This window comes from Manacus candei, unplaced genomic scaffold (genome assembly GCF_025592945.1).
Source record: "Manacus candei isolate 608988 ecotype Guabito, Panama unplaced genomic scaffold, ASM2559294v1 h1tg000042l, whole genome shotgun sequence".
Taxonomy (NCBI): Eukaryota; Metazoa; Chordata; class Aves; order Passeriformes; family Pipridae; genus Manacus; species Manacus candei.
The window spans coordinates 745,227-771,771 of NW_026138090.1; the positions used below are offsets into that span (position 1 = coordinate 745,227).

The 26,545-nt window shown below is 48.5% G+C and overlaps 4 protein-coding genes across 14 annotated transcripts in view; all 4 read left to right on the forward strand.

The window, feature by feature from the left end:
• The window catches only part of LOC127474466 (endonuclease domain-containing 1 protein-like), a 47,542-nt gene extending 33,230 nt beyond the window's left edge, over nt 1–14,312 (forward strand). For 4 of the 6 annotated variants that reach the window (XM_051795247.1, XM_051795246.1, XM_051795248.1 and 1 more), the window contains exons 2-3: nt 10,988–11,310; nt 13,536–14,312. In XM_051795247.1, coding sequence (XP_051651207.1) covers nt 11,023–11,310; nt 13,536–14,081 — 834 coding nt within the window. In that variant the 5' untranslated portion in view covers nt 10,988–11,022 and the 3' untranslated portion in view covers nt 14,082–14,312. Of the gene's footprint in view, nt 1–9,270; nt 9,385–9,794; nt 9,898–10,987; nt 11,311–13,535 lie in introns of those variants that run through there. The other 2 variants (XM_051795245.1, XM_051795249.1) reach the window with 2 other exon arrangements.
• The window catches only part of LOC127474472 (endonuclease domain-containing 1 protein-like), a 48,120-nt gene extending 33,232 nt beyond the window's left edge, over nt 1–14,888 (forward strand). Inside the window, exons 5-6 of the mRNA XM_051795261.1 lie at nt 5,429–5,655; nt 14,764–14,888. The gene's annotated coding sequence lies outside the window, so the exon portion shown is untranslated. The remainder of the gene's footprint in view (nt 1–5,428; nt 5,656–14,763) is intronic.
• The window catches only part of LOC127474467 (endonuclease domain-containing 1 protein-like), a 46,830-nt gene extending 22,420 nt beyond the window's left edge, over nt 1–24,410 (forward strand). For 3 of the 6 annotated variants that reach the window (XM_051795253.1, XM_051795255.1, XM_051795256.1), the window contains exons 2-3: nt 20,644–20,966; nt 23,195–24,410. In XM_051795253.1, the coding sequence (XP_051651213.1) occupies nt 20,679–20,966; nt 23,195–23,740 (834 nt within the window). In that variant the 5' untranslated portion in view covers nt 20,644–20,678 and the 3' untranslated portion in view covers nt 23,741–24,410. Of the gene's footprint in view, nt 1–9,270; nt 9,385–9,794; nt 9,898–18,892; nt 19,026–20,643; nt 20,967–23,194 lie in introns of those variants that run through there. The other 3 variants (XM_051795251.1, XM_051795254.1, XM_051795252.1) reach the window with 3 other exon arrangements.
• LOC127474476 (endonuclease domain-containing 1 protein-like) lies at nt 1,576–4,972 on the forward strand. Its single transcript, XM_051795265.1, has 2 exons — nt 1,576–1,857; nt 4,421–4,972. Exons 1-2 carry the CDS (start codon nt 1,576–1,578, stop codon nt 4,970–4,972), a joined length of 834 nt encoding a protein of 277 aa, XP_051651225.1.
• Nucleotides 24,411–26,545: the final 2,135 nt, after the last annotated feature.

Consider the following 26,545-nt stretch of genomic DNA (forward strand, 5'->3'; position numbering starts at 1 on the left):
ACCAACACTTGTGGGCAGATCTCTATCTCTTAACCTTGAGGAGTAACCTCGAAGGGGAATCTCCACTTCAAAGGAGAATCTCCATACACTCCAAGAAGAGGATGTTAGAAGAATGTGATGGCATGAAAGTGGACTGGGCTTCTAGAGTATAAACTGAGTGACTGCCAGTCAGTCATATGTCTCCAGGTCAGTTTAGCAGCTTATCTGCCAAATCTCTGCCTGGCTCTCAGGGTGTTAATTTGGGGGTGATGTGTCGCACTGGTTTTAGCGTAATCGAACACCAAAACCAGCACATGATGCCCCCTCTCAGCCCACCTTGATGGCTTGTAAAACCAGGCATTGCTTGAGTTGTTTGACCACATTGTGAGGGTAGAGTATCCTGCTACAAGACCTGGGCATGCAGCCTGCAGCACGCCCAGAAGGTCTTTCAATTTCCCTGAAGTTGCTCAGCTACCTCCCAGCTTGCCCTGCTTTGAGAATGAGGTTGGACTGCTGCCTTTAGCATCTGATAGAAAGAAAACTGAGGTGGAAATCAGGAGAACATCCACATGGAGAGTCTAGATCTGGACTTTGGTTCAGTTTCCCTAGAAAGTGCTGCTAGTCTTGCTTCTTTTCATGCATGACATGGAAAACTTATCAGAAGTACTTAATCTGTGTATCTTTGAGCTCCCAGTTGGGAGAAGACTGGAGGATCAAATAGGATTTTCTAGAGGTTGAAGAAATGGAGGTTTGTCTTACAAAAGAGACCCCATGGGAGCTGGATCAATGAGCAGCAGAGCTCATTCAATATCACTCACAGCACTTCTCTATCCAGGAAGTGCACAGGTCCGGACAACATGTAGGCACTGCCTGAACTGACATGAAAGCAGAGAAGTGCCAGTTATTAGGTGCTTTTATAAACATCAATGAAATGTAAACCATGAGCTTGTAGACCCCAGAGGTAGGACGAAATGTTCATGACTTCTTCTGCTTATTTCTGGTTATAACAATCAACACATTGTTACAGTATTCCTGGACTTCTGGAAGTGGAGGGAAATGAGCCCAGTTTAGTTGTGAATGAATGAGCAGCTCCCTCCGCTGCCAGCTGTGTCCCACCAGCACAGAAATGACTGCAGACCATGGTCAGCTCTCTCCAAGCTCCAAAAAGGACTTGTTTCTGTTGAAGAAATAGAAATTCCTGCAACAGTGCCCTTTACTGTACAGGAACTTGTCCAACTCCGGGAGTTTGGACAAGGTGACCTTGTCCCACTGCTGTGCCTCAGACCCTCAGAGTCACATGACTTTGCTGTGAGAGCGGATTGGACATGAGGTGGGTTTGGATCCCTCCTCAGATAAGATGAATTCTCCCACTGCTGCCTCCTGTTTAAGATTTCACCTTCTTTGCCCTGGCACTTTTCCATATCCACTAGGTCAGACAGTACCCTCTTCTTGGTCTCTCATAGTCCCCTTGTCAGCCAGCTGTGTCCCACCTGCACAAAAATGACTGCAGGCCATGGTCAGCTCTCTCCAAGCTGAGTGTCCCTCTGCATTTGCCTTCCAGGGGAGCAAGAGCCCTTCACCTGAAATCCTCCTATGATGTTGTGGCTGCTGCTGTTGCAGGTCTGGGCGAGCTGCCTCTGGCTGGGACACAGCGAGGTGGTGATGCCCTTTGCGAGTTGTCCTCAGTATTTCTACGAGAATACCCCCCCAAATAATGCTCTGCTGCCGCAGAACCCAGCCTGGATCTGCCAGCGCTACAACAACAGTTATCACTATGCCACCCTATATGACATAAACAGTCGTATTCCCGTGTACTCTGCTTACATCTACCAGCCTGGACCTGGCACGAGGCGTGACGAGTGGATGGTTGAGCCCCAGGTGAGTGTCCTCTCTTACAGCATTTCACTCTGCAGTCACTAAAAGATGAACTGCAGTGTTTAACCAAACATCTCTATTTGCACCCACCCCCATACTCACACATGCAAATGGATCCACTGGATGGCATTCATGTCATCTTACTTCAAACACCTGCACCACATGATTCCTCTGATGTGTCTGAGACATCAGCAGGAGGAGGAGATGAGTCATATCCTAAAGGTGCCCAGTTTTCTGCATTGACCTGAGAGCAACATCAAGGCAAATTCCACTCCATTCCATTCCATTCCAAAGTCAAACAACCCCCCCTTGCTCTGCCCTGCTATGGTGGGAGACCAAGTGATGGGGAAAAGGCATCCAACAGCAGCTAAATTTGGGGGACCAACAGTCCTGTTGGATTCTGATCTCCACTTTACCCTGAGCTGTTTTGCATCCTTGGCAGAGCTTAATTGCTCCCAATTAAGAGTCAAATAGGCTTTGTAAGTGATGTGAGAGAAGTGAGGAGAAACTCAGAACTGGGTGAGATGACCCAGGGAAAAAGCCTTGGCACAGGCACTGAGTGGTGAGAGGGTTTGGTGAACCCTGGGGAATGTATTGAGTGCTATTTCAGGCAGGGAAAAGTGAGGAGCATCAGTGTCAGTCCAGTCAGAAGGGGGTGATCTCCAGCCATGGCCAGTTGCCCCTGATCACTGCTGCCTCAGGCTTGGTTCAGAAGGATCCACCAGACACACAGATCTCCACAAACAACAGAGCTCTCCCAAATGTCCTTCAGACCTCCAGTAAAAAAGACCAAGGAAATTATGGAACATAAGGTGAGGAAGTTCAGGTCATTGCTAAGGACAGAGCAGCAGGATGGAATTTAGGTGTTAATGAGAGACAGAAGAAAACCATATGCCTTGTTCTAGAGGAAGGCTAAATGTCTTCCGCTAAAGAGGAAAATAAATGTGTTGGAGTCATGAAAAAAAATCTTTTGCACTTATTACTCACAGGAATTTCAGCAAGTAATGTGGTATTGGACCACTGCAGTCTCCATATGTAGGGCAGGGATAAAAGCTTCTTCCTTTTTGTAGAATCATAGAATCATAGAGGGGTTTTGTTGGAAGGAACCTTAAAGATCATCTCATTCCAAGTTCCCTGCCATGGACAAGGGCATCTTCCATTAGAGCCGCTTACTCAGAGCCCCATCCAACCTGGTCATTTCCTTCTGGACCATGGAGCCAGGCCACCTGTAAATGCTTTGATTCTGGTAACTTTCTCCAGAGGTCCTTTTGCATTATTGAGTTTGTTGCCTAAAATCGGCTCTCAATAGAAACCTCTGAGATTCCATTTGTGAGTTTTAGCAAGCAGACATTCCTTATTATGACACCCTGCATGGTCACAGCTTGCTGGAACCTTGGGAATTGGTGCACACAGAGGTATCTTCACTACAGCTGAGATGTCAGCATTACATTACACGTGATTATTCATTTTTTGTTCCCCACATTCCTGTTACATATTCATATCTCCCAACACTTATTAGCATATATACATGTCCTTGTAAGGTCTCTGAGGGGCTTCATTGGGGATCTCTGGTGGTCAACTCTGTCTGGAGTCCCCGAAGTTCTAAGTGACTGCCTTAAGACAATAGACCTGGTTACAGAGTAAGCTGGTGTTGCTTGGCTGGCTGCCTCAGTTCCCTTCTTCACTGTTTCTTTACTTTGTTTGGTTAGTCCCTTTAAATCACTTGGTTCTGCTCTATGGAGTTTCTGTGGTACATTAGGTTGCAAATACTATTAGTTCTTGCTACATCACTAAACCCTGATGTCAAGGTTCCTCAGGACTCTGGGGATTATGAGCTCCTTGGAGAGGCTGATCATTTCTAACTTCTTTGCAGTGAGGTTGCAGAAGATGCTCCCTAGCCCAGATCAGCTCTGAGACGTTATTATGAATGTAGTAGCAAATCCCATTTGCATTGAGGTCCTTTTGATTATTGAACAGAAAAAGCTTCATCCTTGCAGTGACCTGTAGCCCCCCTGGGAAACTTCACCTCTAGGACTGGTTTCTCAACACATCTCCCTGTATATGGGGTTATAGGAGACAAACTCTGGTGTTCCAGGAGTGTGGTACACCTGTAGCAGCCACAGATGGAATCAGAGAATGACAGACTGGGGGTGGGAGAATCTGGGGAGAGCCGTGGGCAGATGTGGGGTGTGGAGAGAGGTGGAAAAGGAAGCAGATGTGGCAGGGTGGATGTCTTACCAGAGTCAACTTCAAACCTAGGAGTGCAAAATTCTGATTGTCTCATGTATCCAGCCACATTCCTAGCACAGGTTGCAGGCTGGATAACAAAGGTCACAAGTCTAAATGAGAACAGTCAGATACGGAGAGTCTTTTTTTAAAGCTTTAGTGTTCATTGGGGAGTGGCAGCTACAGGATTTTTTCTTGGATTCATACATTCTCATAGACTGAGATTGTCTATGAGACAAAAAATGGGGTCTTGACACTCAGAGACTTCTTCTTCAGGGAAACCTGCTCCATTACTCCCATCCCCAATACTAACACCTTTTCCTCTTCCTTATCTGTCAAGCTGATACGGAACAATTTGCCCAAAGAGATGGAAACAGAGAAGACCCTCAGCAAAAACTACAACATCACCTCACAGCAAATTGGCCAGAATCAGGCTGTCAATGCAGACTACAAGAACCTGACTGGTTTGAACCGGGGCCATTTGAACCCCAATAGCCATCACAACAGCAATAGCAGTAAGAATGCTACCTTCACCCTCACCAACATAGTGCCCCAGAACAGCATCCTCAATGGTGGTGCCTGGAACGACTATGAGCAGAATACGATGGCCAACGAAAGCAAGGGGTGTATCAGCAACACCACCTACGTCATCGTGGGTGTTGTGCCTGGGAACACTTCTATCGCCAATGGGAGGGTTAATGTACCCAGTCACATCTGGTCCAGTGCCTGCTGCAGGACGACCTCCAACAAGACAAAGGCTTGGGCGGCCATTGTCGAAAACAAGGCGAAGAACATCACACTCCTCACGCTGGGGAAGCTGGAGGACCAGTTGACCAACTTGTATGGAAAGGGAAAAGTTTCTCTGTTCCACAGTGCCTGTCCGCGTACTTAAGCCTCACATCCTGGCTGTAAAAGGCTAAGGAGCTTTTGCTGCATGTCAAGGAATCACAGAATCACAAAATGGTTTGGATTGGAAGGGACCTCAAGGATCATTCAGTTCCAACTCCCCTGACATGGGCAGGGACACTTCCCACTAGACCAGGTTGCTCAGAGCCACCTCCAACCTGGCCTTGAACACTACCAGGGAGGAGGTAGTCACACCTTCTCCAAGCAACTTTGTCAGTCCTTCACCATCCTTAAAGTTAAGAAATTCTTCACAACTTCTCATCTAATGCTGCCTTCTGCCAATGTGAAACCATTCCCCCTTCTGACACTCCATGGCCTTGTTCAAAGTCCCTCTCCAACTCTCATGAAAACCCTTCAGGTACTGGTAGGGGACCTAAATTCTCCTTGAAGCCTTCACCAGGCTGAACAACCCTAACTTTCTCATCCTGTCTCGAGAGCAGAGGTGATCCAGCTCTCAGAGTACCTTTGTGACCTCCTCTGGACTCCACCCCAACTGGTTGGTGTCCTTCTCATGTTGTGGGCCCAGGGCTGGAGGCAGCACTGCAGGTGGGGTCTCATGAGAGCAGAGGAGAGGGGGACAAATGTCTTGTGCAGTGTCCATCCTGGTGGGTTTCCAGCTCTGTCCCTCAGGGCAACTCCTCCTCCTGCTCTGATAAAAGGGAGAAGGAGGTGGGCAGAGCCTCCAGCTGGTTTGCTTTGCTGCCCATGCTGACAGAGAGCTCCTAGGGGTGAGTCCTTGCCCTGGCAGTCTGGAGGGAAGAGCTGGAGAAGAGCCCATGGACAAGGAAATCAGAGCTTCTCAGTGAGACCAGAAGGGCTTTACCTTGTTTCCCTTTTGCTCCCTGCCCACAGACAGGTCTTAGTTCCTTCCTCTCCTCATTAGCTGTCCCTCAGAGTGTGCTGCTGACTTGTCCCTCCCCTCCTTAGGAAGGCTGTGGGACGAGGGTGGCTCAGGTTGCCCACAGGTGTTGTGGAGTCTCCATTGCTGGAGAGTCTCAAGCCCCAAGTGGACATGATCCTGGACAACCTACCCTAGCTGAGCCTGCTTGAGCAGGGGTCTGGACTAGGAGATCTTCAGAGGTCCCTCCAAACCTCAACAATGCAGTGATTCTGTGATGCTGGGAACCAGATTTTGTTGGCTTGCTTTTGAAACCTGCACCTTGTAGAAGCAGGAGCTGAAGTCTGAGATAGGCAGGCTCAGGCATCAGATCTACAGGAAGCTTTGGCTGGTCAGAGATAAATTTCTGTCTGTGATACACTGCTTGGATAACTTCATTCTCTGCTGTGCTTCTGGACCTTTTCTGCAGATTTATGGCTAAAGGATTTTGTGACATGTATTCAGTGTATTCAATATAATCAATGCATTAGATATATCAATCAAAAGATCCGTGTGTGCCAGTTCATGTAGTTCCTGAGTAGTTCATAATAAAAATCATTTGCTCCAGTGCTGGATTGCAGGGTCATCTTACACATAAACCACAAGTTGCTTCTTGCTGAAATTTCCACCGCTGGTGATATCACAGCACCCAGAGCATCCTTGCAGAAGGAGGGGTGTTCAAATCCACTTAGAAGATGCCATAACACCTACAATAGTGTCTCCCCCATCAGACTGCAGTTACTTCTGCTAGGAATGTGCATGAACGAAGTGGATCAGGCTGCAAACAGCTCCTACAAGCTGTGTCACTTCCAGAGGTACCAGCTTGAGCCTCAACTTCTCAGCTCAGCAGCTGTTGTTCACCATCCTACAGTGCCTCATCTCTCACCCTGGACCAACCTCTTTGGGGGCTGCACTGAAACAGTGGATGGGGTTGAGGTGCAAAGTCAGGCAGCAACATGCAGGGGTCTCCAGCTGTGCTGGGTGTCCCAGCTCTGATCCCAGCCATCAGAGATCCAGGCCTGGCTCAGCTCCATAAACAGATGCACCCTGGGCCCTTGAGGTGCCCTGAGGTGTGTGAGAGCCCCTGTGGGGCTGATCTGCTGCAGAATCCTGGGGAACACTAAACCCATCTGGGCCATCAACCAGAGGCCAGGCAGATTCCCCAAGGGCATCTCCAGTGACTTTGGACACCTGAGCACAGGGAACCAGATCCCAGCACAGACCCTGGGCAGCGCCCGATAGCACCAGGGACTTGTGCTCCTGTTGTCTCCATTGCCACGGTGAGAGCAGCTGCCTTTAGGCTCTGATAGAAAGAAAAGTGAGGTGGGAATCAGGAGAAGATTGACATGGAGAAGGCAGATCTGGATTTTGATCCAATTTCCTTAGAAAAGTGCTGCTACTTCTATTTCTTTTCATACATGACATGGAAAGCTTATCAATAGTCCTTCATCTGTGCATCTCTCAGCTCCCAACTGGGAGAAGACTGGAAGGATCCAATAGGATTTTCTCGAGGTTGAAGAAATGGAGGTTTGTCTTACAGAGGAGATGCTATGGGAGTTGGATCAATGAGCAGCAGAGCTCATTCAACATCACTCACAGCACTTCTCCATCCAGGAAGTGCACAGCTCTGGACAACACATAGGCAGTGCCTACATTGCCATGAAAGGCAAAGCAGTGCCAGTTATTAAGTTGTTATTATTAAATTGTATAAAAAAGCAGTGAAATGGAAAACCAGGAGCTCCTAGACCCCAGGAGTATGATGAGAGGTTCACAGTTTCTTTTTACCAGCAACCTCCGAGGCAGGGTGACCCTGGTTCTTCTAATAGATGATTGAGGTCAACATGATGCTGAATGACCAGTGTCTGTAGAAGGCAGGTATATTTTAAAACAACTGGGTTGCAGTGGAAAGGATGTTTGCAGCCATTTTGGTTGTTTTCTGTAAAAGTATAGAAATGTCAAGAAGAAAAAATCTAAGGAGAAGACAGAAGGAAAGAGAAGGAAAGGACAAGAGCAGATAGTGGAGAGGAAGGAGATCACCACCCATGGATCGGGCAACAAGCCCTGCAATTTCAGTGTCCGTAGTCTTGATCCTTTGGGGGTGGGGGCCAGAGACACAGAGAGTTGGATGGGTTCTATTCATTCCAGCTCTCATGAGAATGCCCCACTGCCTTCCCTGGAGTGGGGTTTTACACAGTGTGGTGCTACACTGTGGAACTGAGTCAGGGGATGCTCCGGGGGTCTTTGGTGGTTTATGGCCCTTTCTAGTGACATGAGCACAGTTTGGCCTTGCTTCTTGCAACTGCTGCTTTGTCAGGCCAGTTGGGCCTCATCAGAAAGGAGGAAATATGATAAAAATGATACAAAGGATTGCCCCAGCTCTACCGAATTTGCTTCTTATCAGCCTTGTCCCTTATCTGCCTCAAAACCACTTTAAGATGCCAGTCCCAGGTTATCAGGGACAAAATAAACCACAGGACTCAATGACTTCCTTCAAACACACTTGGGTCTATCACATTTCTTCTGGTCATTTCTGGTGGTGACAACCAACTTCTTTTCCAGTATTCCTAGATGTTTGGAAGTAGATGAAAATGAGTCCAGTTTAGCAGTGAATGAAGGATTATAGACTCATAGAAGACTCATTTTGAGTCTTGGAAGGGCCCTTCAAGATTATCTGGATCCAATCTGCTGCCATGGGCAGGGACACCTTCCACTGGACCAGGTTGCTCCAAGTCCCATCTAACCTGGCCTTGAACATTTCCAGGGATGGGGCAGCCACAGCTTCTGTGGGCAACCTGTGCCACTGTCTCACCACCTTCACAGCCAAGAGTTTCTTCCTCATATCCAAACTAAATCTACACTCCTTCAGTTTAAAGCCATTCTACCTTGTCCTATCAACTCCCAGCCCTTGTGCAAAGTCTCTCTCCAGCTCTCTTGGACACCCTTAAAGAATTTGAAGGGGCCCTAATGTGTCCCCACGACCTTCTCTTTCCCAGGCTGGTGGCAGGATTACGGGCTCTTACAAAGCCTTGGCAATCCAGAAAAGGAAAATATGCAGGCTGGCCATTTTAATTATCTCCTGAGAGGCTGCAGAAGAGCTGACTGTGAACATCTGGGAGTGCTCCGAGACAGGTTGGTCAAAGGGCACCAGAGATGTTCTGCCAGGAACAGAAACCTGTGTGGGTGCTGCAGCAGCAGTGGCTGTGGCCCCTGGGGAATGAGGAAATGGACAGGGATGTCACCAGACCCAGTTAACTGCTCCTGACCTGTTGCTTCAATCAGCTACCTTTGGAGAAACCCAGAAGAAATTGCAAATAGCAACTGTCACCCAATTTCTGTGCAAGGAGGAACAAATCTCCCCTGAGTAACAGCAGAAAACTTCTCCTTTTTCTGAAATTCTGTGGTTATTGGATTTACAACCAGGCATATATTGCAGTGAGACTCCTGAGGGATCAGCCAACTGTTTCTCCAGGGAGAAGAGGCAAGGAGCGGCTCAGCTGCCTGTTCTGAGACTCTGCTTCAAGGTAAGCTCTCAACATTGACTCCAATATTTCAAGTATTTCCTTAGTTTTGGAACAAAGAGATCAGACAAAGCGTAGGCTGGAGTTGCTGAGCTCCACCATCTGCCTTCCACGGAGAAATGAGAGGTTATGCATGCACTGAATTGTGCAGCTCTTTAACATTTTCTGTTAAGGAAGGCAAGGACAGAAGGATGGATTTGGGAGAGAAATTCAAGTCAAGTCCCCAGCAAAATTCACATCAAACTGTTTAATAAGAATCAGGAGGGGTGAGGTGTGGTGCTGAGCTTATGGAGGACCAAAATTCCACCCATGACCTTGCAAAAAATCTCCGGACAAACACAGGTAGTGGCTGCACTGCTGGGCAAACTTAATCTGAAACCCTGTGTGGGAAATCTCACAACTCTTCCTTCCAGGAGATCATATATAAAGAGGCAGTCTCAGACTGCAGCAGAGACATTTCAAAGTCCTCTGCCACTCTGGGGCTGTGAGCAGACTCCTGAGCCCATATTTCCCATGGTAAGTTGGTTTCTGTCTGATATTGAGTAAGTGGGATATATTTTAAGCTCATGGAGGGGTTGGTGCAAAAGGACCTTCAGGAACTTCTCTGCTTGATTTGGGGCAGAGATGGTGCTGCTCTGCAGAGCACTGTACAAAGCCACTGCTTGTGGCTCATATTTTGAGTTTCCTCATCACTGGTCCCCATGTTCCTGATCCAGGGCTGGTAAAGAGAAAAAGGAGCAGATATCTTGGGTGAGACAAGGGTGTGTGTAGCTCTATATCCTGAACTGATTGGATATGAAGAGATAAAGCTCAGGGCAAAGGGTCAGAAGAGAGCAAATGTGCAAGGTGCCTTGTCAAGTCTTCCACAGTCCTCAGCCCAGACCCTTTTGCAGTGTCAGGTGGGCTGTGGCAGCTTCCTCTCCCATGAATCCTTCCAGCTGCCTCTCCTGCCTGCCTTCTTGAAAATGCTAATTATTTTAAAATCACTCTGTTGATTTTAAAATAGCCTTTTAAGTATTGTCTATAGCACTGAAAATGGAAATATCACTGCTATCCTTAAGCCTCTGGTGCATCAGAAAGAAGACAAAGCTCCCTGCTTGGCTGCCACCATCAGAGGGACTTTTCAGTGTTTTCTCCAAGAGCAATGATCTCACTGAGTGCTGAAAATCATGTCAATGCTGAGCCAGACAAAAGAGGACTTGTTTCTGTTGAAGAAATAGAAATTCCTGCAACAGTGCCCTTTACTGTACAGGAACTTGTCCAACTATGGGAGTTTGGACAAGGTGACCTTGTCCCACTGCTGTGCCTCAGACCCTCAGAGTCACATAACTTTGCTGTGAGAGCGGATTGGACATGAGGTGGGTTTGGATCCCTCCTGGGATAAGATGAATTCTCCCACTGCTGCTTCCTGTAGTCACCTTAACCCTCTTTTAGATTTCAGCCTGTTTGCCCTGGCACTTTTCCATATTCAGGAGGTCAGACAGTACCCTCTTCTTGGTCTCTCATAGTCCTCGAGTCAGCCAGCTGTGTCCCACGTGCACAAAAATGACTGCAGGCCATGGTCAGCTCTCTCCAAGCTGAGTGTCCCTCTGCATTTGCCTTCCAGGGGAGCAAGAGCCCTTCACCTGAAATCCTCCCACGATGCTGTGGCTGCTGCTGTTGCAGGTCTGGGCGAGCTGCCTTTGGCTGGGACAGGGCGAGGTGGTGAAGTCCTTTGCAAATACATGTAATCAGTTTTTCTACCAGAACATGCCCCCAGGAAAAGGCCTGGAGCCACAGAACCCAGCCTGGATCTGCCAGACCTTCAAGAACAAGCCTTTCTATGCCACCTTGTATGACAAAAAGGGGCGTATTCCCGTGTACTCTGCCTACATCTACGAGTCTGTCAGTAGCAAGAGAGCTCCACCATTATGGATGGTGGAGCCCCAGGTGAGTGTCCTCTCTTACAGCATGTCACCCTCTAGTCACTAAAAGATGAACTGTAGTATTTAGCCAAACATCTCTATTTCCTCCCACCCCCATACACACACCCGCAAATGGACCCACGGGATGGAATTCATCTCATCTCACCTCATGTCGGGTTATTAATATAATAAATAAATGCAGTCTGACTCCTAGCTGAGGCTGCAGCCAAAAGGGATTTATTTCAAAAGGTAGTGCCTTTTTATCCCCTGGGAACATGTGACCAAATAACCAATGGGAATACAGGAGACCACACATGTGTCCTGGACTCTTCTCCCAGGATGCTTCCCCCGCATCCTCAGGACAGGCCTCCTACAACTTCAGACACCTCCACCCCATGATTCCTTTGATGCATTTCAAACAACAGCAGGAGGAGGAGTCCTATCCCAAAGGTGCCCATTTTTCTGCATTGACCTGAAAGCAACATCAAGGCAAATTGCATTCCATTCCATTCCAAAGTCAAATGACCTCCCTCTCTGTGCCCTGCTGTGGTGGGAGAACAAGTGATGGGGAAAAGGCATCCAACAGCAGCTAAATTTGGGGGACCAAGAGTCCTGCTGGGCTGTGATCTCCACATTGCCCTGAGCTGTTTTGCATCCCTGACAGAGCTTAATTGCTCCCGCTTAGGTGTCAAATAGGCTTTGTAAGTGATGTGAGAGAAGTGAGGAGAAACTCAGAATTGGGTGAGATGACCCAGGGAAAAAGCCTTGGCACAGGCACTGAGTGGTGAGAGGGTTTGGTGAACCCTGGGGAATGTATTGAGTGCTATTTCAGGCAGTGAAAAGTGAGGAGCATCAGTGTCAGTCCAGTCAGAAGGGGGTGATCTCCAGCCATGGCCAGTTGCCCCTGAGCACTGCTGCCTCAGGCTTGGTTCAGAAGGATCCACCAGACACTGAGATCTCCCCAAACAACAGAGCTCTCCCAAATGTCCTTCAGACCTCCAGTGAAAAAGCCCAAGGGAATTATGGAACAGAAAGAGAGGAAGTTCAGGTCATTGCTAAGGACAGAGTAGCAGGAGGGAATTTAGGTGTTCATGAGTGACAGAAGAAAGTCATCTGCCCTGTTCCAGAGGGAGAAGAAATATGTTGTTCCAAACATGAAAAGAAAGGTGTTGGAGTTCTAAAAAAGCCATTTGCACTTTGTACTCATTGGAACTCAAACAACTAATATATTGCACCACTGCAGTCTCCACATTTAGAGCTGAGATAAAACTTCTCTCTTTTCACAGAATCATGGAATCGTAGAGGGGTTTGTGTTGGAAAGAACATCAAAGATCATCTCATTCCAACCCCCATTCCATGGGAAGGGCCACCTTCCCCTAGACCTGGTTGCTCAGAATTCCATCCAACCTGGCCCTTTTACTCCTGGATCATGGAGCCAGGCCTCCTGCAAACTCTTTGATTTTGGTAACTTTGTCCAGAGGTCCTTTTTCAGTACTTGGGTTCCTCAGGACTCTTTCAGGATTATGAACTCTTTGGAGAGGCTGATAATTTTTAACTTCTTTGCAGTGAGGCTGCAGAAGATGCTTGCTGTCCCAGATCAGCTCTGAGACACATTATTAGGACTGCAGTAGCAGATTCCATTTGCATCGAGGTCTTTTTGATTAATGAACAAAAAGGCTTCATCCTTGCAGTGATCTGTTGCCTCCCCCGGGAAACCTCACCTCTAGGACTGGTTTCTCAACACGTCTCCCTGTGTCTGGGGTTACAGGAGGCAAACCCTGGTGTTCCAGGAGTGTGGTACACCTGTAGCAGCCACAGATGGAATCAGAGAATGACAGACTGGGGGTGGGGGGATCTGGGGAGAGCCCTGGGCAGATGTGAGGTGTGGAGAGAGGTGGAAAAGGAAGCAGATGTGGCAGGGAGGATGTCTTGCCAGAGTCAACTTCAAACCTAGGAGTGGAAAATTCTAATTGTCTCATGTATCCAGTCACATTCCTGGCACAGGTTGCAGGCTGGATAACCAAGGTCACAAGTCTAAATGAGAACAGTCAGATACTGAGTCTTTTTTTTACGCTTTAGTGTTCATTGGGGAGTGGCAGCTACAGGATTTTGTCTTGGATTCACACATTTTCATACACTGAGATGACAAAAAATTAGACCTTGAGACTCAGAGACTTCTTCTTCAGGGAAACCTGCTCCATTACTCCCATCCCCAATACTAATACCTTTTCCTCTTCCTTATCTGTCAAGCTGATACGGGACAATTTGCCCAAAAACATGGAAACAGACAGGACCCTCAGAGAAAAATACTCAGTCAGCGAAAAGGATATCAGCAAGAGCCAGGCTGTCTACCAAGACTACCTTAAACTTAAGGGTTTGGACCGTGGCCATTTGAACCCCGCTTCCCATCACAACACCCAGGACGGCAGGGACGCGACCTTCACCCTCACCAACGTAGTGCCCCAGAACACTGCACTCAACAGCGGCAAATGGAGTGTCTATGAGCAGAAAACGATGCCCAAGAAAAGCAAGGACTGTAAAACCACCTATGCCATTGTGGGTGCTGTGCCTGGGAACTCCTACATCGCTGATGGGAGGGTTAATGTACCCAGCCACATCTGGACCAGTGCCTGCTGCAAGACCAAAAAGAACACCGTGATTGCTTGGGCAGCCATTGCTGAGAACAACCAGAACAAGATCCAGATCCTCACGCTGGGGGCACTGGAGGAAAAGTTGGCTGAGCTGTATAAGAGGGGACCAGTTTCTCTGTTCCACAAGGACTGTCCCCGTAAATAAGCCTCACATCCCGGGTTCAAAAGGCTCGGGTGCTTTTCCCACATATCACAGAATCACAGAACGGTTTTGTTCAAGGGACCTCAAAGATCATTCAGTTGCAAACCTCCCGCAATAGAGCAGGGATATCTTCCACTAGACCAGGTTGCTCAGAGCCATGTCCAACCTGGCCTTGAACACTTCCAGGGATGAGGCAGACACAGCTTCTCTGGGCAGCCTGTATCAGTGTCTCACCACCTCACAGGGAAGAATTTCTTTCTGATACGTAGTCTGACTCTGCCCTCTGCCACTTTAAATCCCCCTTCTCCTGACACTCCATGCCATTTTTCAAAGTCCCTCTCCAACGCTCCTGAAGACCCTTTAGGTACTGGAATGGGATCTGAATTCTCCTCAGAGCCTTCTCCAGCTGAACACCCCAGCTCTCTCAGCCTGTCTCCAGAGCAGAGGTGATCCAGCTCTCAGAGTACCTTTGTGACCTCCTCTGGACTCCATCCCAACTGGTTGGTGTCCTTCTCATGTTGTGAACCCAGAGCTGGAGGTAGCACTGCAGGTGGGGTCTCACAAGAGTGGAGTAGATGGGGAAAAATGTCCTGTGCAGTGTCCATCCTGCTCCCTTCTCTGGTGGGTTTCCAGCTCTGTCCATCAGGGCAATTCCCCCTACTGCTCTGATAAAACGTAGAAGGAGGTGGGCAGAGCCTCCAGCTGGTTTGCTTTGCTGCCCATGCTGGCAGAGAGCTCTTAGGAATGAGTCCTTGCCCTGGCAGTCTGGAGGGAACAGGTGGAGAAGAGCCCATGGACAAGGAAATCAGAGCTTCTCAGTGAGACCAGAAGGGCTTTACCTTGTTTCCCTTTTGCTCCATGCCCAGAGACAGGTCTTAGTTCCTTCCTCTCCTCATTAGCTGTCCCTCAGAGTGTGCTGCTGACTTGTCCCTCCCCTCCTTAGGAAGGCTGTGGGACGAGGGTGGCCCAGGTTGCCCACAGGTGTTGTGGAGTCTCCATTGCTGGAGAGTCTCAAGCCCCAAGTGGACATGATCCTGGACAACCTGCTCTAGTTGAGCCTGCTTGAGCAGGGGTCTGGACTAGGAGATCTTCAGAGGTCCCTCCAAACCTCAACAACGCAGTGATTCTGTGATGCTGGGAACCAGATTTTGTTTGCTTGCTTTTGAAACCTGCACCTTGTAGAAGCAGGAGCTGAGATAAATTTCTGTCTGTGATACACTGCTTGGATAACTTCATTCTCTGCTGTGCTTCTGAACCTTTTCTGCAGATTTATTGCTAAAGGATTTTGTGACATGTATTCAGTGTATTCAATATAATCTATGTATTCAATGTATCAATCAAAAGATCCGCGTGTGCCAGATCATGTAGTTCCTGAGTAGTTCACAATAAAAATTATTTGCTTCAGTGCTGGATTGCAGGGTTGTCTTATATATAAGCCACAAGTTGCTTCTTGCTGAAATCTCAATCCCCTAGTGATGTCACAGTCCCCAGAGCATCCTTGCAGGAGGAGGGGTGTCCAAGTCCAACCTGAAAGTGACATAACAGGTACTAAAGTGTCTCCAGACTGCAGTTACGTCTGCTAGGAATGTGCATGAACCAAGTGGATCAGGCTGCAAACAGCTCCTACAAGCTGTGTCACTTCCAGAGGTACCAGCTTGAGCCTCAACTTCTCAGCTCAGCAGCTGTTGTTCACCATCCTACAGTGTCTCATCTCTCACCCTAGACCAACCTCTTTGGGGGCTGCACTGAAACAATGGCTGGGGTTGAGTGCAAAGTCAGGCAGCAACATGCAGGGGTCTCCAGCTGGGCTGGGTGTCCCAGCTCTGATCCCAGCCACCAGGGATCCAGGCCTGGCTCAGCTCCATAAACAGATGCACCCTGGGCCCTTGAGGTGCCCTGAGGTGTGTGAGAGCCCCAGTGGGGCTGATCTGCTGCAGAATCCTGGGGAACACGAAACCCATCTGGGCCATCAGCCAGAGGCCATGGAGGTTCCCCAAGGGCATCTCCAGTGGCTCTGGACACCTGAGCACAGGGAACCAGATCCCAGCACAGACCCTGGGTAGTGCCTGGTAGCACGAGGGACTTGTGCTCTTGTTGTCTCCATTGCCACGGTGAGAGCAGCAGTAGCACTCACTTGTGCCAGCTGGATAACTTAGAGAGGTAAGAGAATATTTTGCGGTTTAGGAGGACAAAGTAGGTACATCACTCTGACACCCTTCTACTGGACAGCCCCTGTGCCCCAGGACCCTGCCCCCATGGGTTTTTTCTCCTGGGATCAAATGCCAACACAGCCCACTCCTGGTGCTGGTTCAGGCTGAGGTAAATCTCTGCTGTACCTCATGAGGCTCCGTCTGACTCGCTGCCCAACCTCTTCACTCCTGCTGAGTCTTGAAACTCATCCTTGTGGGGCTCATCTGATGCCACACAGCCCTTGCTTTCCGGCCTCTGGAACCACTGGCTGTTTGGCCATCCCCAGGAATCCCATCCCTATCACCTCCCTGGGGGTCTCCCCAGGATCAAGAGTCCTGTCAGTGCCCAGAAATGCCCTCCCCTCCACATCAAGCATGTGAAATATATGGGAAGTCCAAAAGAGAAAGGAATCAGCTTGGAGGTGCTAAAGGCACCATTTGCAGTACTGCAGTCACAAGTGGTTTTTCCATTTCCCTGCAGTTGCTCAGCTACCTCCCAGCTTGGCCTGCCTTGAGAATGAGGTTGGAGTGCTGCCTGTAGACTCTGATAGAAAGAAAACTGAGGTGGAAATCAGGAGAAGATTGACATGGAGAAGGCAGATCTGGATTTTGGTCCAATTTCCCTAGAAAAGTGCTGCTAGTTCTGTTTCTTTTCATGCATGACATGGAAAATTTATCAATAGTCCTTCATCTGTGCATCTCTCAGCTCCCAGCTGGGAGAACACTGGAGGATCCAATACAATTTTTTACAGATTGAAGAAATGGAAGTTTGTCTTACAGAACAGATCCCATGGGAGCTGGATCAATGAGCAGCAGAGCTCATTCAACATCACTCACTGCACTTCTCCATCCAGGAAGTGCAGAGCTCTGGACAACACATAGGCAGTGCCTACATTGACATGAAAGGCAAAGCACTGCCAGTTATTAAGTTGTTATTATTAAATTGTATAAAAAAGCAGTGAAATGGAAAACCAGGAGCTCCTAGACCCCAGGGGTATGATGAGAGGTTCATGGTTTCTTTTTACCAGCAACCTCCGAGGCAGGATGACCTTAGTTCTTCTAATAGATGATTGAGGTCGACATGATGCTGAATGACCAGTGTCAGTATGAGGCAGGTTTATTTTAAAACAACTGGGTTGCAGTGGAAAGGATGCTTGTAGCCAATTTAGTTATTTTCTATAAAAGAACAGAAATACCAAGAAGAAAAAAATCTAAGGAGAAGACAGAAGGAAAGAGAAGGAAAGGACAAGAGCAGATAGTGAAGAGGAAGATCACCACTCATGGATCCAGCAACGAGACCTGCAATTTTGGTGTCCGTAGCCTTGATCCTTTGGGGGTGGGGGCCAGAGCCACAGAGAGTTGGATGGGTTCTATTCATTCCAGCTCTCATGAGAATGCCCCACTGCCTTCCCTGGAGTGGGGTTTTACACAGTGTGGTGCTACACTGTGGAACTGAGTCAGGGGATGCTCCGGGGGTCTTTGGTGGTTTATGGCCCTTTCTCATGACATGAACACAGTTTGGCCTTGCTTCTTGCAACTGCTGCTTTGTCAGGCCAGTTGGGCCTCATCAGAAAGGAGGAAATATGATAAAAACGATACAAAGGATTGCCCCAGCTCTACCGAATCTGCTTCTTATCAGCCTTGTCCCTTATCTGCCTCAAAACCACTTTAAGATGCCAGTCCCAGGTTATCAGGGACAAAATAAACCACAGGACTCAACGACTTCCTTCAAACACACTTGGGTCTATCACACTTCTTCTGGTCATTTCTGGTGGTGACAACCAACTTCTTTTCCAGTATTCCTAGACGTTTGGAAGTGGATGAAAATGAGTCCAGTTTAGTAGTGAATGAAGGGTTATAGACTCATAGAAGACTCATTTTGAGTCTTGGAAGGGCCCTTCAAGATTATCTGGATCCAATCTGCTGCCATGGGCAGGGACACCTTCCACTGGACCAGGTTGCTCAGAGCCCCATCCAACCTGGTCTTGAACATTTCCAGGGATGGGGCAGCCACAGCTTCTGTGGGCAACCTGTGCCACTGTCTCACCACCTTCACAGCCAAGAGTTTCTTCCTCATATCCAAACTAAATCTACACTCCTTCAGTTTAAAGCCATTCTACCTTGTCCTATCAACTCCAGGCCCTTGTGCAAAGTCTCTCTCAGCTCTCTTGCACACCCTTAAAGAATTGGAAGGGGCCCTAATGTGTCCCCACGACCTTCTCTTTCCCAGGCTGGTGGCAGGAATACGGGCTCTTACAAAGCCTTGGCAATCCAGAAAGGGAAAATATGCAGGCTGGCCATATTAATTATCTCCTGAGAGGCTGCAGAAGAGCTGACTGTGAACATCTGGGAGTGCTCCGAGACAGGTTGGTCAAAGGGCACCAGAGATGTTCTGCCAGGAACAGAAACCTGTGTGGGTGCTGCAGCAGCAGTGGCTGTGGCCCCTGGGGAATGAGGAAATGGAAAGGGATGTCACCAGACCCAGTTAACTGCTCCTGACCTGTGGCTTCAATCAGCTACCTTTGGAGAAACCCAGAAGAAATTGCAAATAGCAACTGTCACCCAATTTCTGTGCAAGGAGGAACAAATCTCCCCTGAGTAACAGCAGAAAACTTCTCCTTTTTTTGAAATTCTGTGGTTATTGGATTTACAACCAGGCATATATTGCAGTGAGACTCCTGAGGGATCAGCCAACTGTTTCTCCAGGGAGAAGAGGCAAGGAGCGGCTCAGCTGCCTGTTCTGAGACTCTGCTTCAAGGTAAGCTCTTGTTCCTTTCTCAACATTGACTCCAATATTTCAAGTATTTCCTTAGCTTTGGAACAAAGAGATCAGACAAAGCGTAGGCTGGAGTTGCTGAGCTCCACCATCTGCCTTCCATGGAGAAATGAGAGGTTATGCATGCACTGAATTGTGCAGCTCTTTAACATTTTCTGTTAAGGAAGGCAAGGACAGAAGGATGGATTTGGGAGAGAAATTCAAGCCAAGTCCCCAGCAAAATTCACATCAAACTGTTTAATAAGAATCAGGAGGGGTGAGGTGTGGTGCTGAGCTTATGGAGTACCAAAATTCCACCCATGACCTTGCAAAAAACCTCCAGACAAACACAGGTAGTGGCTGCACTCCTGGGCAAACTTAATCTGAAACCCTGTGTGGGAAATCTCACAACTCTTCCTTCCAGGAGATCATATATAAAGAGGCAGTCTCTGACTGCAGCAGAGACATTTCAAAGTCCTCTGCCACTCTGGGGCTGTGAGCAGACTCCTGAGCCCATATTTCCCATGGTAAGTTGGTTTCTGTCTATCTGATATTGAGTAAGTGGGGTATATTTTAAGCTCATGGAGGGGTTGGTGCAAAAGGACCTTCAGGAACTTCTCTGCTTGATTTGGGGCAGAGATGGTCCTGCTCTGCAGAGCACTGTACAAAGCCACTGCTTGTGGCTCATATTTTGAGTTTCCTCATCACTGGTCCCCATGTTCCTGATCCAGGGCTGGTAAAGAGAAAAAGGACCAGATGCCTTGGGTGAGACAAGGGTGTGTGTAGCTCTATATCCTGAACTGATTGGATATGAAGAGATAAAGGTCAGGGCAAAGGGTCAGAAGAGAGCAAATGTGCAAGGTGCCTTGTCAAGTCTTCCACAGTCCTCAGCCCAGAACCTTTTGCAGTGTCAGGTGGGCTGTGGCAGCTTCCTCTCCCATTAATCCTTCCAGCTGCCTCTCCTGCCTGCCTTCTTGAAAATGCTAATTATTTTAAAATCACTCTGTTGATTTTAAAATAGCCTTTTAAGTATTGTCTATAGCACTGAAAATGGAAATATCACTGCTATCCTTAAGCCTCTGGTGCATCAGAAAGAAGACAAAGCTCCCTACTTGGCTGCCACCATCAGAGGGACTTTTCAGTGTTTTCTCCAAGAGCAATGATCTCACTGAGTGCTGAAAATCATGTCAATGCTGAGCCAGACAAAAGAGGACTTGTTTCTGTTGAAGAAATAGAAATTCCTGCAACAGTGCCCTTTACTGTACAGGAACTTGTCCAACTCCGGGAGTTTGGACAAGGTGACCTTGTACCACTGCTGTGCCTCAGACCCTCAGAGTCACATAACTTTGCTGTGAGAGCGGATTGGACATGAGGTGGGTTTGGATCCCTCCTGGGATAAGATGAATTCTCCCACTGCTGCTTCCTGTAGTCACCTTAACCCTCTTTTAAATTTCAGCCTGTTTGCCCTGGTACTTTTCCATATCCAGGAGGTCAGACAGTACCCTCTTCTTGGTCTCTCATAGTCCTCTTATCAGCCAGCTGTGTCCCACGTGCACAAAAATGACTGCAGGCCATGGTCAGCTCTCTCCAAGCTGAGTGTCCCTCTGCATTTGCCTTCCAGGGGAGCAAGAGCCCTTCACCTGAAATCCTCCCACGATGCTGTGGCTGCTGCTGTTGCAGGTCTGGGCGAGCTGCCTTTGGCTGGGACAGGGCGAGGTGGTGAAGTCCTTTGCAAATACATGTAATCAGTTTTTCTACCAGAACATGCCCCCAGGAAAAGGCCTGGAGCCACAGAACCCAGCCTGGATCTGCCAGACCTTCAAGAACAAGCCTTTCTATGCCACCTTGTATGACAAAAAGGGGCGTATTCCCGTGTACTCTGCTTACATCTACGAGTTTGTCCGTAGCAAGAGAGCTCCACCATTATGGATGGTGGAGCCCCAGGTGAGTGTCCTCTCTTACAGCATGTCACCCTCTAGTCACTAAAAGATGAACTGTAGTATTTAGCCAAACATCTCTATTTCCTCCCACCCCCATACACACACCCGCAAATGGACCCACGGGATGGAATTCATCTCATCTCACCTCATGTCGGGTTATTAATATAATAAATAAATGCAGTCTGACTCCTAGCTGAGGTTGCAGCCAAAAGGGATTTATTTCAAAAGGTAGTGCCTTTTTATCCCCTGGGAACATGTGACCAAATAACCAATGGGAATACAGGAGACCACACATGTGTCCTGGACTCTTCTCCCAGGATGCTTCCCCCACATCCTCAGGACAGGCCTCCTACAACTTCAGACACCTCCACCCCATGATTCCTTTGATGCATTTCAAACAACAGCAGGAGGAGGAGTCCTATCCCAAAGGTGCCCATTTTTCTGCATTGACCTGAGAGCAACATCAAGGCAAATTCCATTCCATTCCATTCCAAAGTCAAATGGCCTCCCTCTCTGTGCCCTGCTGTGGTGGGAGATCAAGTGATGGGGAAAAGGCATCCAAGAGCAGCTAAATTTGGGGGACCAACAGTCCTGCTGGGCTGTGATCTCCACTTTGCCCTGAGCTGTTTTGCATTCCTGACAGAGCTTAATTGCTCCCGCTTAGGTGTCAAATAGGCTTTGTAAGTGATGTGAGAGAAGTGAGAAGAAACTCAGAATTGGGTGAGATGACCCAGGGAAAAAGCCTTGGCACAGGCACTGAGTGGTGAGAGGGTTTGGTGAACCCTGGGGAATGTATTGAGTGCTATTTCAGGCAGTGAAAAGTGAGGAGCATCAGTGTCAGTCCAGTCAGAAGGGGGTGATCTCCAGCCATGGCCAGTTGCCCCTGAGCACTGCTGCCTCAGGCTTGGTTCAGAAGGATCCACCAGACACACAGATCTCCACAAACAACAGAGCTCTCCCAAATGTCCTTCAGACCTCCAGTGAAAAAGACCAAGGGAATTGTGAAACAGAAAGAGAGGAAGTTCAGGTCATTGCTAAGGACAGAGCAGCAGGATGGAATTTAGGTGTTCATGAGTGACAGAAGAAAGCCATCTGCCCTGTTCCAGAGGGAGAAGAAATATGTGTTTCCAAAGATGAACAGAAAGGTGTTGGAGTTCTAAAAAAGCCATTTGCACTTTGTACTCATTGGAACTCAAACAACTAATATGATATTGCACCACTGCAGTCTCCACATTTCGGGCAGAGATAAAGCTTCTCTCTTTTTACAGAATCATGGAATCGTAGAGGGGTTTGTGTTGGAAAGAACATCAAAGATCATCTCATTCCAACCCCCATTCCATGGGAAGGGCCACCTTCCCCTAGACCTGGTTGCTCAGAATTCCATCCAACCTGGCCCTTTTACTCCTGGATCACAGAGCCAGGCCTCCTGCAAACTCTTTGATTTTGGTAACTTTGTCCAGAGGTCCTTTTTCAGTACTTGGGTTCCTCAGGACTCTTTCAGGATTATGAGCTCCTTGGAGAGGCTGATAATTTTTAACTTCTTTGCAGTGAGGTTGCAGAAGAAGCTTGCTGTCCCAGATCAGCTCTGAGACACATTATTAGGACTGCAGTAGCAGATCCCATTTGCATCGAGGTCTTTTTGATTAAGGAACAAAAAAGTTTCATCCTTGCAGTGACCTCTAGTCCCCCCTGGGGAACCTCACCTCTAGGACTGTTTTCTCAACACATCTCCCTGTGTATAGGATTACAGGAGGCAAACCCTGGTGTTCCAGGAGTGTGGTACACCTGTAACAGCCACAGATGGAATCAGAGAATGACAGAATGGTGGTGGGGGGATCTGGGGAGAGCCCTGGGCAGATGTGAGGTGTGGAGAGAGGTGGAAAAGGAAGCAGATGTGGCAGGGAGGATGTCTTGCCAGAGTCAACTTCAAACCTAGGAGTGGAAAATTCTAATTGTCTCATGTATCCAGTCACATTCCTGGCACAGGTTGCAGGCTGGATAACCAAGGTCACAAGTCTAAATGAGAACAGTCAGATACTGAGTCTTTTTTTAACGCTTTAGTGTTCATTGGGGAGTGGCAGCTACAGGATTTTGTCTTGGATTCACACATTTTCATACACTGAGATGACAAAAAATTAGATCTTGACACTCAGAGACTTCTTCTTCAGGGAAACCTGCTCCATTACTCCCATCCCCAATACTAATACCTTTTCCTCTTCCTTATCTGTCAAGCTGATACGGGACAATTTGCCCAAAGACATGGAAACAGAGAAGACCCTCAGAGAAAAATACTCAGTCAGCGAAAAGGATATCAGCAAGAGCCAGGCTGTCTACCAAGACTACCTTAAACTTAAGGGTTTGGACCGTGGCCATTTGAACCCCGCTGCCCATCACAAAACCCAGGACGGCAGAAACGCGACCTTCACCCTCACCAACGTAGTGCCCCAGAACACTGCACTCAACAAGGGCAAATGGAATGTCTATGAGCAGAAAACGATGCCCAAGAAAAGCAAGGACTGTAAAACCACCTATGCCATTGTGGGTGCTGTGCCTGGGAAGTCCTACATCACTAATGGGAGGGTTAATGTACCCAGCCACATCTGGGCCAGCGCCTGCTGCAAGACCAAAAAGAACACCGTGATTGCTTGGGGGGCCATTGCTGAGAACAACCAGAACAAGATCCAGGTCCTCACGCTGGGGGCACTGGAGGAAAAGTTGGCTGAGTTGTATAAGAGGGGACAAGTTTCTCTGTTCCACAAGGACTGTCCCCGTAAATAAGCCTCACATCCCGGGTTCAAAAGGCTCGGGTGCTTTTCCCACATATCACAGAATCACAGAATGGTTTCGTTCAAGGAATCTCAAAGATCATTCAGTTGCAAACCTCCCGCAATAGAGCAGGGATATCTTCCACTAGACCAGGTTGCTCAGAGCCATGTCCAACCTGGCCTTGAACACTTCCAGGGATGAGGCAGACACAGCTTCTCTGGGCAGCCTGTATCAGTGTTTCACCACCTCACAGGGAAGAATTTCTTTCTGATACGTAGTCTGACTCTGCCCTCTGCCACTTTAATTCCCTCTTCTCCTGACACTCCATGCCATTTTTCAAAGTCCCTCTCCAATGCTCCTGAAGACCCTTTAGGTACTGGAATGGGATCTGAATTCTCCTCAGAGCCTTCTCCAGCTGAACACCCCAGCTCTCTCAGCCTGTCTCCAGAGCAGAGGTGATCCAGCTCTCAGAGTACCTTTGTGACCTCCTCTGGACTCCACCCCAACTGGTTGGTGTCCTTCTCATGTTGTGAACCCAGAGCTGGAGGCAGCACTGCAGGTGGGGTCTCACAAGAGTGGAGTAGATGGGGAAAAATGCCCTGTGCAGTGTCCATCCTGCTCCCTTCTCTGGTGGGTTTCCAGCTCTGTCCCTCAGGGCAACTCCTCCTCCTACCCTGAGAAAAAGAGAAAGAGGTGGGCAGAGCCTCCAGCTGGTTTGCTTTGCTGCCCATGCTGGCAGAGAGCTCTTAGAGGTGAGTCCTTGCCCTGGCAGTCTGGAGGGAACAGCTGGAGAAGTGCCCATGGACAAGGAAATCAGAGCTTCTCAGTGAGACCAGAAGGGCTTTACCTTGTTTCCCTTTTGCTCCATGCCCAGAGACAGGTCTTAGTTCCTTCCTCTCCTCATTAGCTGTCCCTCAGAGTGTACTGTCCCTCCCCTCCTTAGGAAGGCTGTGGGACGAGGGTGGCCCCGGTTGCCCACAGGTGTTGTGGAGTCTCCATTGCTGAAGATGCTCAAGCCCCAAGTGGACATGATCCTGGACAACCTGCTCTAGCTGAGCCTGCTTGAGCAGGGCTCTGGACTAGGAGATCTTGAGAGGTCCCTCCAAACCTCAACAATGCAGTGATTCTGTGATGCTGGGAACCTGATTTTGTTTGCTTGCTTTTGAAACCTGCACCTTGTAGAAGCAGGAGCTGAGGTCTGAGATAGGCAGGCTCAGGCATCAGATCTACAGGAAGCTTTGACCAGTCAGAGATAAATTTCTGTCTGTGATACACTGCTTGGATAACTTCATTCTCTGCTGTGCTTCTGAACCTTTTCTGCAGATTTATGGCTAAAGGATTTTGTGAAATGTATACTTTCTATTCAGTATAATCAATGTATTCAATGTATCAATCAAAAGATCAGTGTGTGCCAGATCATGTAGTTCCTGAGTAGTTCACAACAAAAATCATTTGTTCCAGTGCTGGATTGCAGGGTCATCTTATATATAAGCCACAAGTTGCTTCTTGCTGAAATTTCCACCACTGGTGATGTCACAATCCCCAGAGCATCCTTGCAGGAGGAGGGGTGTCCAAATACAATCTAAAGATGCCATCACATTTACTAAAGTGTCCCCATCAGACTGCAGTTACTTCTGCTAGGAATGTGCATGAACCAAGTGGATCAGGCTGCAAACAGCTCCTACAAGCTGTGTCACTTCCAGAGGCTTGAGCCTCAACTTCTCAGCTCTGGCTGAAACCTACTGGGTCTCATCTCTCACCCAAGACATCCGTCTTTGGGGGCTGCACTGAAACAATGGCTGCGGTTGAGTGCAAAGTCAGGCAGCAACATGCAGGGGTCTCCAGGTGGGCTGGGTGTCCCAGCTCTGATCCCAGCCATCAGAGATCCAGGCCTGGCTCAGCTCCATAAACAGATGCACCCTGGGCCCTTGAGGTGCCCTGAGGTGTGTGAGAGCCCCAGGGGGGCTGATCTGCTGCAGAATCCTGGGGAACACCAAACCCATTTGGGCCATCAACCAGAGGCCATGGAGGTTCCCCAAGGGCATCTGCAGTGGCTCTGGACACCTGAGCACAGGGAACCAGATCCCAGCACAGACCCTGAGCAGTGCCCAGTAGCACCAGGGACTTGTGCTCTTGTTGTCTCCATTGCCACGGTGAGAGCAGCAGTAGCACTCACTTGTGCCAGCTGGATAACTTAGAGAGGTAAGAGAATATTTTGCTATTTAGGAGGACAAAGTAGGAACATCACTCTGACACCCTTCTACTGGACAGCTCCTTTGCCCCAGGTTGCTGCCCCCATGGGTTTTTTCTCCTGGGATCAAATGCCAACACAACCCACTCCTGGTGCTGGTTCAGGCTGAGGGACCTCTGCAGATACCTCTGCTGTACCTCATGGGGCTCTCTCTGACTCATTTACCCACCTCTTTATGCCCATTGGGTCATCATCCTTGCCATGTCTCATCCCATGCTCCATTATTCTTGCTTTCCAGCATCTGGAATCACAGGTTGCTTGACCATCCCTGTGAGTGCCACCTTTGTCAACCCCTCACATTCTCCCGAGGACCTTTAATCCTGTCAGTGCCCAGAAATGCCTTCCCCTCCTCAGCAAGCCTGTGAAATACATGGGAAGTGTAAAAATGAAAGGAATCAGCTTGGTGTCTGCCTTCCAGCAGGTCTCAGGTTGGAGCTGATCCGAGGGCTGCCCCAGCCCCACAAGTACCCTCTCAGGCAGCTTCCATCTGTGGTTTCCTCTGTTTTCTGCTGACCCTGGTTGTGAATGGGTGTGGTAGTTTGGTCTGGGCCTTCCTTGGTGACCAG